General features: G+C 60.0%; 1 protein-coding gene across 1 annotated transcript; it reads right to left on the bottom strand.

Moving 5' to 3' along the window:
• Nucleotides 1-4,259: 4,259 nt before the first annotated feature.
• Nucleotides 4,260-12,194, bottom strand: DOK1 (docking protein 1). The gene is made up of 5 exons (XM_069798471.1): nucleotides 11,881-12,194; nucleotides 10,847-11,143; nucleotides 7,915-8,026; nucleotides 7,587-7,759; nucleotides 4,260-5,802 (listed from the first exon to the last, which is right to left on the bottom strand). Exons 1-5 carry the CDS (start codon nucleotides 11,941-11,943, stop codon nucleotides 4,699-4,701), a joined length of 1,749 nt encoding a protein of 582 aa, XP_069654572.1. The 5' UTR covers nucleotides 11,944-12,194; the 3' UTR covers nucleotides 4,260-4,698.
• Nucleotides 12,195-13,487: the final 1,293 nt, after the last annotated feature.

Genomic DNA, 13,487 nt, shown 5'->3' with positions numbered 1-13,487 from the left:
CTGTGCCTATGGGGCTGTTCTGCAAGCCAACACGGCAAGTACTTTTTGGCAGGGTTCAGAAGATGGGGGGAGGTGGCTTGGAACTTTCCAGAGAGCTTCTGCCCAGTGCTTGCACAGATACTAGCTTGTTTTTCAGTGCAGACATAGGACAGCTGCCCCTGGCTGTGCAGGAGCTGAGGGCAGCTTGACTGAGCCAAGGTAGGGTGGTCTTATTGGGCCTCCTGGATGCCAAGCACCAGCAGGGATTTGTGTTCTACTTACTTTGTTCTGACAAGCTGTTTAAAAATAAAGTTATCCACCATAACATCCACTTACTGCCTGTAGTTTATAATGTGCACTGTATGCAGCAATCCCAGCACTGACCTGTACTTCCTGAGAAACAGCTGCAGTTGACCAAGGGCATGATGTGAACTCCGTGCTCTTCAGAGCAGTGCTACAGCAGGAGAGCAGAGCCATCAGAGCCATCTCTTTTCCCTCGGATCCCAGCTCAGTAAAAGGCTCTGCTAGCCACGCAGGGCATGGACCTACCCTTCCCATGCCCTGGGAGCACTCCATGCCTGGCAGAAGGCTGCATCTCAGGCAGCTGTTTGGGGCAAGATGTCAAGGGCACGTACCTTGAGGACAGGGCAGACACCCCTGCAGGCACAGGGATACAGGTTTGTTAGTGTGTGCAAGCTGGTGGCTAACCCCTGCTTGTCTCTAACAAGCTCACAGCATGAGGAACTGGGGAAGCAGCAGTAGCAAAGGGCAGTAAGGCACACACAAATGGGATGACAGGGGATTAGCTTGACTGAACTGATGATGCAGGTGGAAATTACTTTGGCAACCATATCATAAATACCAAACTGGGGTACAAAGTCAACAAAACACTTTGACAACGGAAAGGGGTTAACAAACAGGGGCTTGTGATTTATTGCTGATACAAGGAAGCTGCTAAAGGGGAAACTTGGGAAGAGGGAAAAGGGGGCATAAGAGGAAGCAAATCATAAAATTGGGGCTGTTTGGGGATCCCTGGTGAAAAGCCCTCCACCGGATCACCACAGTGTGAAGCAGGGCAACAACTGTGCTATTGCTCTGACCAACTCTTGCCAGCCAGAGGAAACTTGGGTGCTTTCCCTAATGCCAGCATGAAAACAGATATCCTGGCAGAACAGTTGTCTCATGCCTGCACCACACTAGGCCCTAACGGGGAGGAGGTAGCAGTTACAAAAGGACATATCTTTCAGAACAGGAAACAGAAAAAAGTAGCCCCAAGGGGAAGAGATTCATTGGGCTTTGAAGCAGCTCCCAAGTAATTTTCTCCTGGTAAAAACTGCCACCTGGCCTACAGAGACCAAGGCTTCTACATCTGTTGCATCCCAGCTGTGGCTGCTAGACTGGTACTCTGATATTTCTCAGCTAATCTGGGGCACATGCTTTTAGCAGAGAACAGGAGGCACCCAGGCTGTCCTCCCATGAGGAAGCCTGATATCCAAAGGACTTCCCATGCACTACCCTGTCTGGCCCACAGCACCTGGACTGGGCAGAAAGCATAGACAGATGCTCGTCCAGGACCATTTCTGCACTGTGATAAATGGGCAGAGTGAGCAGCCAAGCATAAGCCACCTATCCCCAAGCACCTCAGCAAAGCCTTGTTCAGGACCGGCTGCTAGGATGCCATTTTCCAAGTACACAGACTGAATTCAGCCACGGCACATGACCACTGTGATGTGCCATGGCTGTGTTTGAGCTGCACCCAGGTGCTTCACTGTTCAACACATGGAAATTAGTTGTAAGGAGACAGTGGAAGTGAGGCAAAGGAAAGGGAAAGAAGGAGGGCCACGAAGATGATCAGGGGGCTGGAGCACCTCTCCTATGACAACAGGCTGAGAGAGTCGGGTTTTTTCAGCCTGGAGAAGAGAAGGCTCCAGGGACACCTTACAGCAGCCTGCCAGTACCTAAAGGGGGCCTACAGGAAAGCTGGAGAGGGACTTTTTACAAGGGCAAGTAGTGGTAGGACAAGGGGTAATGGCTTTAAACTGAAAGAGAGTAGATTTAGATTAGATATAAGGAAGAAATTCTTCACTGTGAGGGCGGTGAGGCACTAGACCGGGTTGCCCGGAGAGATTGGGGATGCCCCATTCCTGGAAGTGTTCAAGGCCAGGTTGGATGGGGCTTTGAGCAACCTGGTCTAGTGGAAGGTGTCCCTGCCCGTGGCAGGGGGGTTGGAACTAGGTGATCTTTAAGGTCCCTTCCAACCCAAACCATTCTAGGATTCTACAAAGGCAGACAGAAGAAATCCTAATCTAGGCAGAAAGATCATCTCCTGGTCCTGAAGTCCGGGTTCATTGCAGACTTTTGCTTTGGCAACAGGAAGGCTGTGACGAGTCAAAGGCTTACTCTGCATTTACCTTATTTCTTATGCTTTCCCAAAGCATCTATTACACCCTGAACTGCTGCCAGAAAGGAGGTAAGGTGAAGCACAGAGCAGCAGTCTGAGCAAGGCGACAGGTCTGGTCCACCACACTGAGCCAGAACAGAATGGACCATCTCTCCTGATCAGTAGAGACTACGAGCCTTCCCCACTGCACGCACTTCTCCATCACGTGGCAGGGTGCATAAATAAAGCAGGCCACACGTAGGAGCATTCCTCCTGTCTTGCGCACTTATGTCTTAGTCCCAAGTCAGCTGTTACGAGAGATGATGTCATTGCTGAAGCAAGAAAAATAAATATCCTTTCCTCTCAGCCAAGAGGAGTGCAGGGCTATGCAGGGACCACTGATCTGGCACAGATGCTGGAGCATTTTCCTTCCTCACCGTCACCCACTTTAGTGAAAGCTGGGTCAGCCACTTTGCGTGTCCGCCACACTCAGCTCCGCAGGACAGACTGGACATAGTGCACTGAGATACAGTGACCGCAGTGATGGAGATGCGCACACACCCATGGCCATACAGAAGGGAGATCCTGGGGGCTCTGCTCCTGGGAGGCTGCTCTTCATCATTTAAGTCTTAGAGCCTCACACTGGAGTGACGAGCAAGGATTATGGGCAGGTGGCCTGGGCCCCCTGCTAAGCAATGCCCAGAGCTCTCCTCTGGAGCAGGTGGGCAGAACTGCTCTTGGGATGCATACATGGGCCTGCCATGGACAGGAACACAAGCACGGGACCACCCAGCAGCCAACCATGAGAAGCAGATGCCTGCTGCTCGTGTCTCTCATCCCAGGCAGGAACCGCCTCAGCCTCCCTCAGATTCCCGAAGCCCCTTAGGCTTTTTCCCTTCTCCCACAGCAAAACCCCAGTGGGGAAGAGGACCCAGCACAGGAGAACAGCTACAAATTGGTCATGGCTACAGCTGTGCTGTACTGTTACAGGACTGAGGCTCTCCCCCTGCAACTTGGGCATCAGACAAATGCCCAGTCAAAGCTCACCACCTTGTCACCAGTCTGGGGACCTGAACCTGATCCTCCAGACTTCCCCAACGGTTTGTGGCTCCCTGGGTCTGAGCTGGGGCTGCAGAAGTCAGGCTTAGTCCTCTGCACAGGTACATCATAGTGCTGCTTGTCACCTGGCTGTTTTGCTGCTGTCTGTATCAGCAGGCTGGTAAACCTGCAGAAGTCATGAGCAGCCCCATCCAGACTCAGGAACAGCCAATGCCAGGGTGCCTGGTCTAGCCCCACACAGGAGGGACATAAAATCTCTCAAAACCATTACCAGCACCAAAAGGACAACCTGTTTTGCTCCTGCATAGATTTCTGCCCAAGGCTGGCCACACAGCAATCACAGCCAAACCCCTGGCCTCAGACCACACAGCAGGGATCAGAGTTTTTGCCATTAAAGTCAGTGGGATCCAGACTGAGCCATGCCAGGCCTTTCAAGAGCAGCTGGGAGCAAGGGGAAATCAGCAGCGGGATCAGGCTGGGGGACGAGAGATCCTGTGACTAATCGACCGTCACTGAGCTGCAGCAGAGCTGGAGCATGGCCCTGCCCAGCCTTACACTCAGAGGTTATCACAACATTTTGTGCCCCAATCAGGACATAAAGGTATCTGTGAGCCTGATTCTCATAACCAACCCTTAATCCCCTGGCATCAGGGCATCCTAGCCACAGCTGAACCTTGCACACGCTTTTCTTTGCGGTTTCCTCTTAGCTCAGTAGCTCTGGCACAAGACACGAACATGCCACCATGCGAATACTGCTCAACCAGGCCACCCTGCTCTGCAGCACTGTGCCAGCATCTCCCCAGCTGTATGCCTGACAGCCCAGACATGCCACAGGCAAATGTTTCATTCTGAGACATACAGATTTTAATATTAAAATAACTTCGTATAAAAATACTTTTGGAGACTGATAGCAAGCAGTCTTCCATGCACTGCAATGGGCAGCGAAGCCCCGCAGCCTGGTCAGAGAGGAAGACAGAGCAGAGCCAGAGCAGCAGGCACATGGCAACACAGCCAGCCCTCCTGCGGATCAGGAGGTGGCAGCGGAGCCAGCTCCAGAGCCAGAAAAGCACGCTGGCACCTGCACCAGCCACAGGTCTCTTGCTCTTGCTGTGGAAAGGGCCTCCAGGGAAACGCAGCCCCTCAGCATTGGCGAGCAAGTGGGGCTCTGCCCTGGCCCCAAGCCACCCCCAGGACCTGTGGGGGACAGCAGCTGGCACTGCTCACGAACAGGCCTGGGCCCCCCAGTCCCTCCCGGGCAGGTACAGAGCAGCAGCACCATGCTATATCTCTCCTAAGTCCTCATAGACAGGCGACAAGCTGCACTCATCCACAGACTGCTCCTTCTTCTGCACATGCTGGGGCTTCACCACCTGGCTGTACAGCACCTCCACATTGTTGTTGTTGCTGCTGTTGAGGCTGGGTTTGACGACTGCCTTCTCAGGAGCAGCGTTCCCCCGCCGCCTGCCAGGATCCCCACTCCTCTCGGCACCTTTAGGGATAAAGGCCGTCTGGGGCTTGGGGGCAGGCACCGGCTTGGGGCCCTTGGCCTTGGCCTGGAAGGCAGGTACCGAGTAGTCATCAGTGCTGGGGTTGTAGGGATACTCGTAGCCGCCCCTGCCATCGTGGCCCTGCGTGCGCCAGGCATCGCCTGTGGGCCGCGCTTCATCGTAGATGTAAGGGGGGGGCGGCAGCGAGCGGGGAGCACGACCCTCAGGCTCATCATAGATGTGCTCCCTCCGCCCAGGCACTGCGGGGGCCTGGCTGCATCCATCAGCCCGGACCTGTTCGTACGTGCACAAGTACAGCGGCGCCGGCAGTCGGGGCTTCGTCTCATCCGAGGCACCGCTGGGCGCCTTGGCCCCGCTCACGGGCTTGCTGTCTATGGGGTCCGAGTACAGAGGGTCCAGCCAGGGCCGGAAGCCCTTCACCGAGTCCAGGGGCTCCGAGTACACGCTGGATGGGTCCTCAGCCGGCAACACGGCACAGGGCACCTTCGGCAGCGGGGGTGTGCTTGGGACCACAGGCTTGGCCTGTGGCACAGGGAGCTCTGGCAGAGTCCGGGTCTTCAGCAGAGACGTGGCATCTCTCTCCTCTGCCGCCACACTGGGCCTGGGCACCAGCACCGCTTTGGGTGCCAGGGTGTCATCCCCCTCTGCAGGCAGCTCCAGGCTCAGGGAGTCGGCCAGGGCCTGGCGGATCAGCACCACGCTGGGGCTATCCGAATCCAGTGAGCCACAGCTTTGCCGGTTCTCCTCCACCTGCGCTTTCTGCTCCTGGATAGAGGCTTCCACCAGGCGGAAAATCTCGTTGCCCTGCTTGGTCTCAAAGGTGAAGTTCCCTGGGCCAGAGTCACAGCGCCTGCCAGCTTCAAAGGAGAACATCACCTGCAGGGGAAGTGGAAGGGTCACATCCTGCCCAGCACCTGCCAACCCAGCACATCGTGCAGGCTGTGCTTCCTGCTGAAGGGTGTGTGGCTGCGGTGCTGATACTGCACAGCCTGCAAGAGACTTCACTCAACATCCTGTTCCTTCCACTCCCCCCAGCAAGGGCTGCAGCTCAGCGAGCACCACCCCAGGGCCATGCTGTGCTGCACTGCCCAGCAGCCCAGAACAAGCTGTGAAATTGGAGTGGGATGCACACTTGAGGGGACATCACTGCGAGATCCCTCAGAGCCAGAGCTGCAGGTCCTGCTGGAGACCTGCAGGTCCTGCTGGAGACCTGCTGCCTTACCTGAGCAATTCCAGCACGGCCAGCAACTGGCACCAGATAGTCTAGGAAATAACATGTGGTTAGCACTGAGAACAGAGTAGGGCAAGAAGATGAGTGACAGTTCAGCAGGGGAAACTATTATGGGCATCTTGGGTAAGTCAGCATTAGTCAGGCAGAAAGGAAGCAATCCAGGGGCGAGAGATACAAGATAGAGGAACATGGCTTTCCACAGGAAAAAAGCCAGAAGCAGCAGCTTGGCTACCAATAGTAAGCAAAGCCTTTGCCTTATCAGCATTACTCTGTTAATGGTATAAAGCACTTTAAAGAGAAGTCTCGCACCAAGGCTGTGTTCCTCAGGCCTGAACACACTCATGCGCAGGTTCCCACCAGCAGATGCCCACACCCTTCCTGAACCTCCGTCCCTGAATCCAGGTGAGATTTTCTGCCTCAGTGGTGCTCTCTCACATGCAGCAGCTGTCTCTGGGGTTGCTGCAAAAGCCTCTGGGGCCAGACTTCCTTTTGTGGGTCAATGCTGCCAAACACAAGCACAGCCAACCTATCACTGCTCGGGGACCTGCGGGTGCAGCTGCCTGCTCCTCACACCCCTGGCAGAGACCTTGTGGACAAACCAGATGCCTCCCCAAGAGCAGCTCAGTTTCCACTTCTGTTTTGGTAAAGTGCCACAGAAGGCGCCATCAGCAGACTGCAGCCAACACCATCACTTCTACAAACAGCCCTGGGGAGATCACTTCCTCCCCATCCAGCCCGGCAGATACCTCTTGCGCTCAGGGTAGTGGCAAGACAGGTCAGGGAACCACTGCTGGAGGACACTGGGGAGGGGACAGACCTACGCAGGTCAGCCAGGCTAAGAGCAGTATGCCCCGTAAGGTGAACAAATCTAGAGTAACTGGCGTCTCAAACAGCCCCTCCTGCTCTGGCCATCATCCTTCGGGAGGGATGAACTGAATCCAGGGCAGAGCCAGGACTGCAGGGAGCCAAGGTCCCCAGAGGCTAGGGAGAGCTTGTGCGGAGCACAGAAGGACATGCCTGCCCACAGCATGGGCTGGGGAGTGCTGGGATGGAGAACAGGAGCAAGCCAGCTGAAGGGATATCCAGCAGAGGGGCCGACAGGGGCTGCAATGGCCCCAGTGGGAGTGGGGCAAGGACCACACAGAGAGGGGCTCTGAACAGCCATGCCTTCGGTGGGGACGGGTGTCCTGCTAGCCCACACTCCCGTGCGGTGACACAGGTAGGAGCTGAGGACAGACAGGATCACAAATGCCCCTGGGGACCCGCCTGCGGTTGCGGAGGGCTCTAGCAGTTCGGGCACTTGGCAGGACCTGCTGCACAGCTTCCACAGGCTCGTCAGGCACATCAGCTCCTTACCCTTTGGCCAGGGAAAGCCTGCGGGGGAACAGGCCTCAGCACATGGCACGCAGGGCCCCCCCCCATCCCTCACCTTGTCCCGGCCGTATCTCCGGAGCAGCCGGTAGGGCCAGACATAGAGGATCTCATTTGTCCGTGGGTCCTTCAGGACGAGGCTGTCACGCTCAGCCTTGAGCACGTAGGCACCGTGCAGCTCGCATCGCTCCGCGGCCTCAGTCCGTTGCACCGTCACCCAGAAGGCATTCACTGTGGGGACAGGGATGCTCAGGAGAGGGCGGAGGAAGCCACGTCCCCAGCTCCAGGCAAGACCTCGCCCTGCCCACCGGAGCCCCGGTGATGGGGCAGCAGCAGGACAGGCCCCACAGAAGGTGGCCCGAAGTCAGGGCAGTGGCAGGTCCCACCTTCGTCTCTCGAGTAGTAGATGGAGTTCACGGCCATCTCCAGGGTCGGCGCCTGCCCGCTGCCCTCTCTGCCACGCCGTGCCGCCGCACCAGCATCACTGGGGCCGTTTCCCTGACAAGGGAGAGCAGATCAGCCCCAGCCCCCTCTTCCCACATCAGCACCTTGCAACCACTGCCCCCCATCCCCACATCACCGGGCCCCACTGCCCTCCCCGAGGGGCCCACCCCAGCCCTACACAGCTTGGCTGTCCTGCAATCATACCAAGCCCTTCCCTGCCCAGAGCCAGCAACAGAGCCCAGGGCCCCCACCCTGAGCCGACATGAACACAGATGAACAGAGCCAGGCAATGCAGGAGGGGCTTCCCTGGAGCTCCTGGCATGACCCTGGGTCCCAGCTGGGCTGTGCACTGGACAGGGTGCAGAAGAAAGCAGTTACTCCTGGCAGCCCTGCCCTCCAGTGCAGCACAAGCCAGCACTGAGACACAGCCTCCTGCGGGGCAGCACCTGGGGGTCCCATGTGCCCACTCCCCTGCTGCTCGTCTGACTGCTATGGTGTGCCCATGCAGGTGCCCTGATGCCAAGGCAGAAACAGCTCTGCTTCCCCACCACTGTGCTCCAGCGCAGGTGACGTTTGCTCCCAAATCATCGCACGGGCCCAGGCACACTCCCAGCAGTACAAGCAAGGAAGGGAGCTGACGAGATGACCCACTAATTCAAGGGCCTGTGTGCTGCTTCTGCACAGGCAGGAAGGCGGTGCCAGTATCAGTGCACAGCCCACAGAAGGGAAGCAAGCACTTCTATTTTAGTGCATGCAGAACTGAAAGTGCAACGCAGACACTCTGTCAGCAACTGTGTCCCAGCAGTAGGGTCCCCTAAGGGCCTGTGTGGGGGATGCATCCTTGGTGCTACCACCAAAGAGCAAAGATGCTCCTCCAGGGAAGCCCCACGCAAATCAAAGGGTCACAGATGCCCTGCAAGAGCTGCTTCAGCAGAGTTTGCACCGTTGCATGAGGGTCTGTATTTGGACGGGAGCTGGAAGCTGTTTCTCAGGGTCACGTGGGATGGGGTTGCAGCAGAGTGTACATCTTGCAGCAGGCAAGCTGTCACACTTTCAGTTTAAAACCCAACCACATGAGCTTCTTAACAAGAGGCAAGACCCAAAAAGGGCCGTCAGGCCCTCTTGTTTGGCTCCTAAATAGAATGGGGACTGCTAAAGCCTAGTGTCCTTAGAGCTGATAGCAGCAGCTCCTGCTCAGCTAAAGCATCTAATGCAGCAGGGTTCCAGCCTGGGATCAGGAAGTCAACGGCCAGGCAATCTGCCAGAGCACCTTAGGGCTCTGACTGCACTTTCCCTCATTTTCAAAGGAAAAAGAAATTCTGTTCTGAACTCCAAACAATCTCTGGCCCCAGCTCCTAAGCTACTGGACCCTGCTTACCCTCTGGGCAGCAACAAACAACATGACACAAAAGCACGACCTCCATGTGGATGGCCAGAAATCACAACTGAGGATCTTCAGCTTTTTGCAGAGAGGCCATGTGCAGCTCCTGTGCCTCTTGCTCCCGGCCAAGCCTTTCTAGAATACATGCCATCCTTGCAGCCTTTTGCTCACCGGTTCCTAAACCGTCAGCTTGCTTCTGGACCTCAAGCACGCAACTGACAGCTACCGCGTGAAAGGTATGAGCACAGCCCTGCTCTGAGCAGATGTTCTCCTGCCTTGCAGCTACCCCACACCACTCCAAGGGCGTGTGCTGTGTCCCTAGCTCAGCCCCACAGGCCATTTCCAGGACAAAGGCTGCAATGCTGTCTGCGCCACACAGACACAGGCATGAAGGTGGAGTAATCTCCAGCACCACACCAGTGCCTCTCGGCCTGGTCAGCAGGGCACTTGCTGCACAGACACATTTGGCTTGACAGCCGACTGCAGGGAGACACAGGCAGGGACAAAAAAAGGCTTAAGGTAAGTCACACTCGGCAGACACCTGTGTCCTTGTGGGAAGATCTGGGATCGCCAGCTGTGCAGCCAGCCGTCCCATGAGGCAGCCCTGCCCAGCACTCAAAGCCTGGAGTCAGCTAGAGCACAACGCAGGGCTGTGCAAACATCTCCTAGGAGGGAGAGCAGGGGACCCACGGGGCGGAGCGGTGTGGACGACTGTACTCGTGGGCCATCCGCTGTCCAAACCGCCTTCGCAGGGAGCCGTCATGCTGGCTGACCATCAGCTCCAGGGAAGGCTACAGAGCTGCTATGGGGCCGCAGGCAGAGGACCGGGGTGGGGGGACTGGAGGGCTGTGCCGCAGGCCCAGCACTGATGGGGTGCTCCCAACAGTAGGCAGGAACAAGCCCCAGGGCTGGGCAAGGGGGTGCACTGGCCCTGCAGCTGCTAGCGCTGCCACCCAGGAGCCAGGTGGGTCCCGGAGCCAGGCACTGCAACGCGCTCAGTGCTCCGCTTCCGCCACTGTGGCAGGAAAGGCAGCGGTGGTTGGGCCAAGAGGAAACGCTCCTCAGCCATCAACCGGCCCCCACCAGTTCTCTGGAGGGGGCGAGGACAGGCTCCATGCCAGTGGAGAAGAGCCTGACTTGAAATTTGGAGCTGCAACCAAGAATTACTGACAGCATGTTGAGGAGTCCTGCAACTCACCCGGCTGCTGGCACAGTGGGAGCTATTGAGAGGTGACCGGAGTCTCAGGTCCAGGCACTCTGACCAACCGCCTGGGACCACTCACGTGTGCCTTAGGGTCTCCCTCCCTGCGCCACCGGGCCCTCCTGCTGGGTAGAGAGGGGTCGCACCCCCATCCCCACCACACACACTCTGATGCCCGGCCCCTCCACCCAGCGCAGGCTGCCTGCAGCTGCCCTTCTCCCCGGGGGGCAGCCGCGGTGGCCAGGCCCCGGCGAGGTGCCCGGGATGCCCCTCTGCTCGCCCCGGGGCTCACCGGGAAGGCGATCTCGCATAGCTTCGCCACCCACTCCTCGCTCTGCTGCTTCTCGGCTGCGAAGAGGTAGCTCCTGTCGCTGGTCTCCAGGCGGAAGACAGACGTGCCGGCCCGGGGGCCGCTCTCAGCCACGGGGGCCACGCTGGTGCAGTCAGCCAGCCGCACCACCGTCTTGTCCAGGCGCTTGGTGCCCAGCCGCTCAGGCGGTGCCGCCGGCTCCTTGCAGTCAAAGAACTCCAGGCGGGCGACGCCGTGCTGGCTGGCCGGGTACAGCACGAACCAGCTCCGCTTCCACCTCTGCAAGGCAGCAGGGTCACGCCGGGACCGGGCCGGGCAGCGGCGGCGCGGCGCAGGGAAAGGCTCCGCCGAGGGCGCCCGGGATGCTCCACGGGGCGCGGCGGCCGGGCCGGCAGCTCACCGGGAGCGGCCCCTCGCCTGGCCGCCGCGTCCCGCCCCGCCGCCGAGCGACGGAGACCTGCCCCGGGCCGCGCCCGCCGGCACCCCCGCGCCCAGACGGCGCAGACGGAGGGGCGGGCGCGGCACCCCCCGGCCGCCGCCGGGCCGGGTCCGGCGAAGCCCCGGCCCCACTTCCCCAATCGCCGGGCGGCGCCCGCGGCCCGGCAGCGCGCCCAGCCGGGGCGGCCGCGGGCAGCGGGGACGGCGGGCCCGGCCCGGGCGGCGGTAGGGAGCCCGCCCGGCCCCCGGGCGGGAGGAATAGAGCCAGAGCCCGGTCGCGGCCCCGGTCGCAGTCCCGGTCCCGGCCCCGGCCCCCGGGCGGGAGGAATAGAGCCAGAGCCCGGTCGCGGTCCCGGCTCCGGCCCCCGGGCGGGAGGAATAGAGCCAGAGCCCGGTCGCGGTCCCGGCTCCGGCCCCCGGGCGGGAGGAATAGAGCCAGAGCCCGGTCGCGGTCCCGGCTCCGGCCCCCGGGCGGGAGGAATAGAGCCAGAGCCCGGTCGCGGTCGCGGTCCCGGCCCCGGCCCCGGCCCCGGCCCCCGCCCGCCCCACCGAGAGGCGCGCGCCGGCCGGCCGCCCACCTTGGTACCGAACTTGTGGCTGTGCTGCACGAGGAGCGACCCCTCCTTGGCCGGCGGGTCCATCCCGCGCCGCGCCGCCCCGCACGCTTCCGCCCGCTGCGACCCGCGCCGCTGGGGGCGGGGCCGGGGCGGGGCCGCGCTGGGGACGCACGTGGCGAGGGCGGAGGGAGGGAGGGGGGCAGGCTCTGCGCGCGTCTGCGCGCGTGCGGCACGCCCGGGCCCGTGGGTGCCCGCGCGCGCTTGGCACCGGACGCCGGTAGCGCGCGTGCACAAGTGCCGCTGCCCGATGTGGCGGTGCCGGGTGCCTGGGATGCGGCTTCCCCTCCGGGGTCTCGGGAAGGACCCCGCGGGGTCTCTGGGCCGTTCCTCGTGGCTCTGGCCCACGTCCCCCCGCAGCCGCGTCCCCCCCAGCTGACGGCGCGTCCCCCCCCAGCTGACGGCGCGGCGCCCGGTGCCGTGCCGGCCCTGCCAGAAGCCCCCTCCGCCCAGCTGTGCACGGCGCCGGGGTGTGCGGAGGCAAGGCCTGTGCTCGGGACGAGCAGGGAGCGGGATCGTCCCCACCCCAGAGCCATCTCCGCGGGGCTGTGTCCTGCCGGTCCGGGGGCTGTGGGAGGACGACCGTGCCCTGGCAGAGGTGGGAAAGCTGCAGCCCCTCGGTGAAGGAGCTGGCCCCTGCCGCAGCTGGCTCTGCTCTACCGTGCCGTCTGCGTCCCACAGGAGAGGTCTTGGCTTCCAGCCGCGTCGGAGGACGTGTCCCGCTCTGTCCTGAGGCTGGGGAGGAGATGGAGCCTTGGCCTTATCCCTGCCACCCCTTCCCCAGGTGTGGGGGCCTTCCCACCCTGCAGCTTTCACATCTCTGACAGCAGCTGCTGAGCGAGGTCAAGCTCAGAGCAGGCGCTGTGAGCCACAGCCTGTGACCACAGCCCACAGGGTGCCCTGGGAGGTGGGTGTCCAGGGCCATCACCCCCGGGACAGCATGGTCCTTGCCCCACATACCGTCACAGTTACGCAAGTGCCGCAGGGAACAAACGGCTGCAGTGGAAGTTCTCTGTAGACGTCTAAAATGATGACCTGACGCATAACACACCCCAAGGACTGGCCTGTTAAGTAGGGGGTGTAGCTTGTCAAGAAAGAGCAAACACAGAAGAGGAAGGTGTTGCTGGGCATACCCTAGATATGGCCTGGCTCTGACCTCCAGAAGGCAGGTCACCTGCGAAATGAGAGGAAATGAAAATGAAGCTTGCCACAGGGTCAGGAGTGTCCTGGCCCCCTCCCTGGAAGGACCCTGCTGCGCGTCCCCCCACAACCAGGCATCCTCTGGGGCTGCCTGCAGCAGGGCATGGCTGCCCGCACGGGCTTGAGCTACTGAAGGCTTTGGGCCAGGGAGTGCAGGAAACTCGAGGGGAGGCTCTCACAGACCTTGCTCTAGATAAAAGAGAGGAAGCGCTCAAGGGTGTCAGAGTGGAGAGCAAGTTCAATGTGCCTTTCAGAGAAAATTTAAGGAATTCAGGGAGCTTGAGATCAGGTCCCACAAAATGCATTCAGAAAACCTGGCAGGGCTTTAATGAAGCAATAGGGCACAACAGAAAGCATCCCAGCACTGGGGG

This window comes from Haliaeetus albicilla, chromosome 1 (assembly GCF_947461875.1).
Source record: "Haliaeetus albicilla chromosome 1, bHalAlb1.1, whole genome shotgun sequence".
Classification (NCBI taxonomy): domain Eukaryota; kingdom Metazoa; phylum Chordata; class Aves; order Accipitriformes; family Accipitridae; genus Haliaeetus; species Haliaeetus albicilla.
This window is presented reverse-complemented; position numbering and strand designations above follow the sequence as displayed.

Coding starts and splice junctions, on each gene's coding strand:
- DOK1 (XM_069798471.1), bottom strand. CDS start 11,943: ATGGACCCGCCGGCCAAGGAGGGGTCGCTCCTCGTGCAGCACAGCCAC. Junction 7,760..7,914: donor CTACTACTCGAGAGACGAAG/GTGGGACCTGCC, acceptor CTGTCCCCACAG/TGAATGCCTTCTGGGTGACG. Junction 5,803..7,586: donor GGAGATACGGCCGGGACAAG/GTGAGGGATGGG, acceptor CTTCCCCTGCAG/GTGATGTTCTCCTTTGAAGC.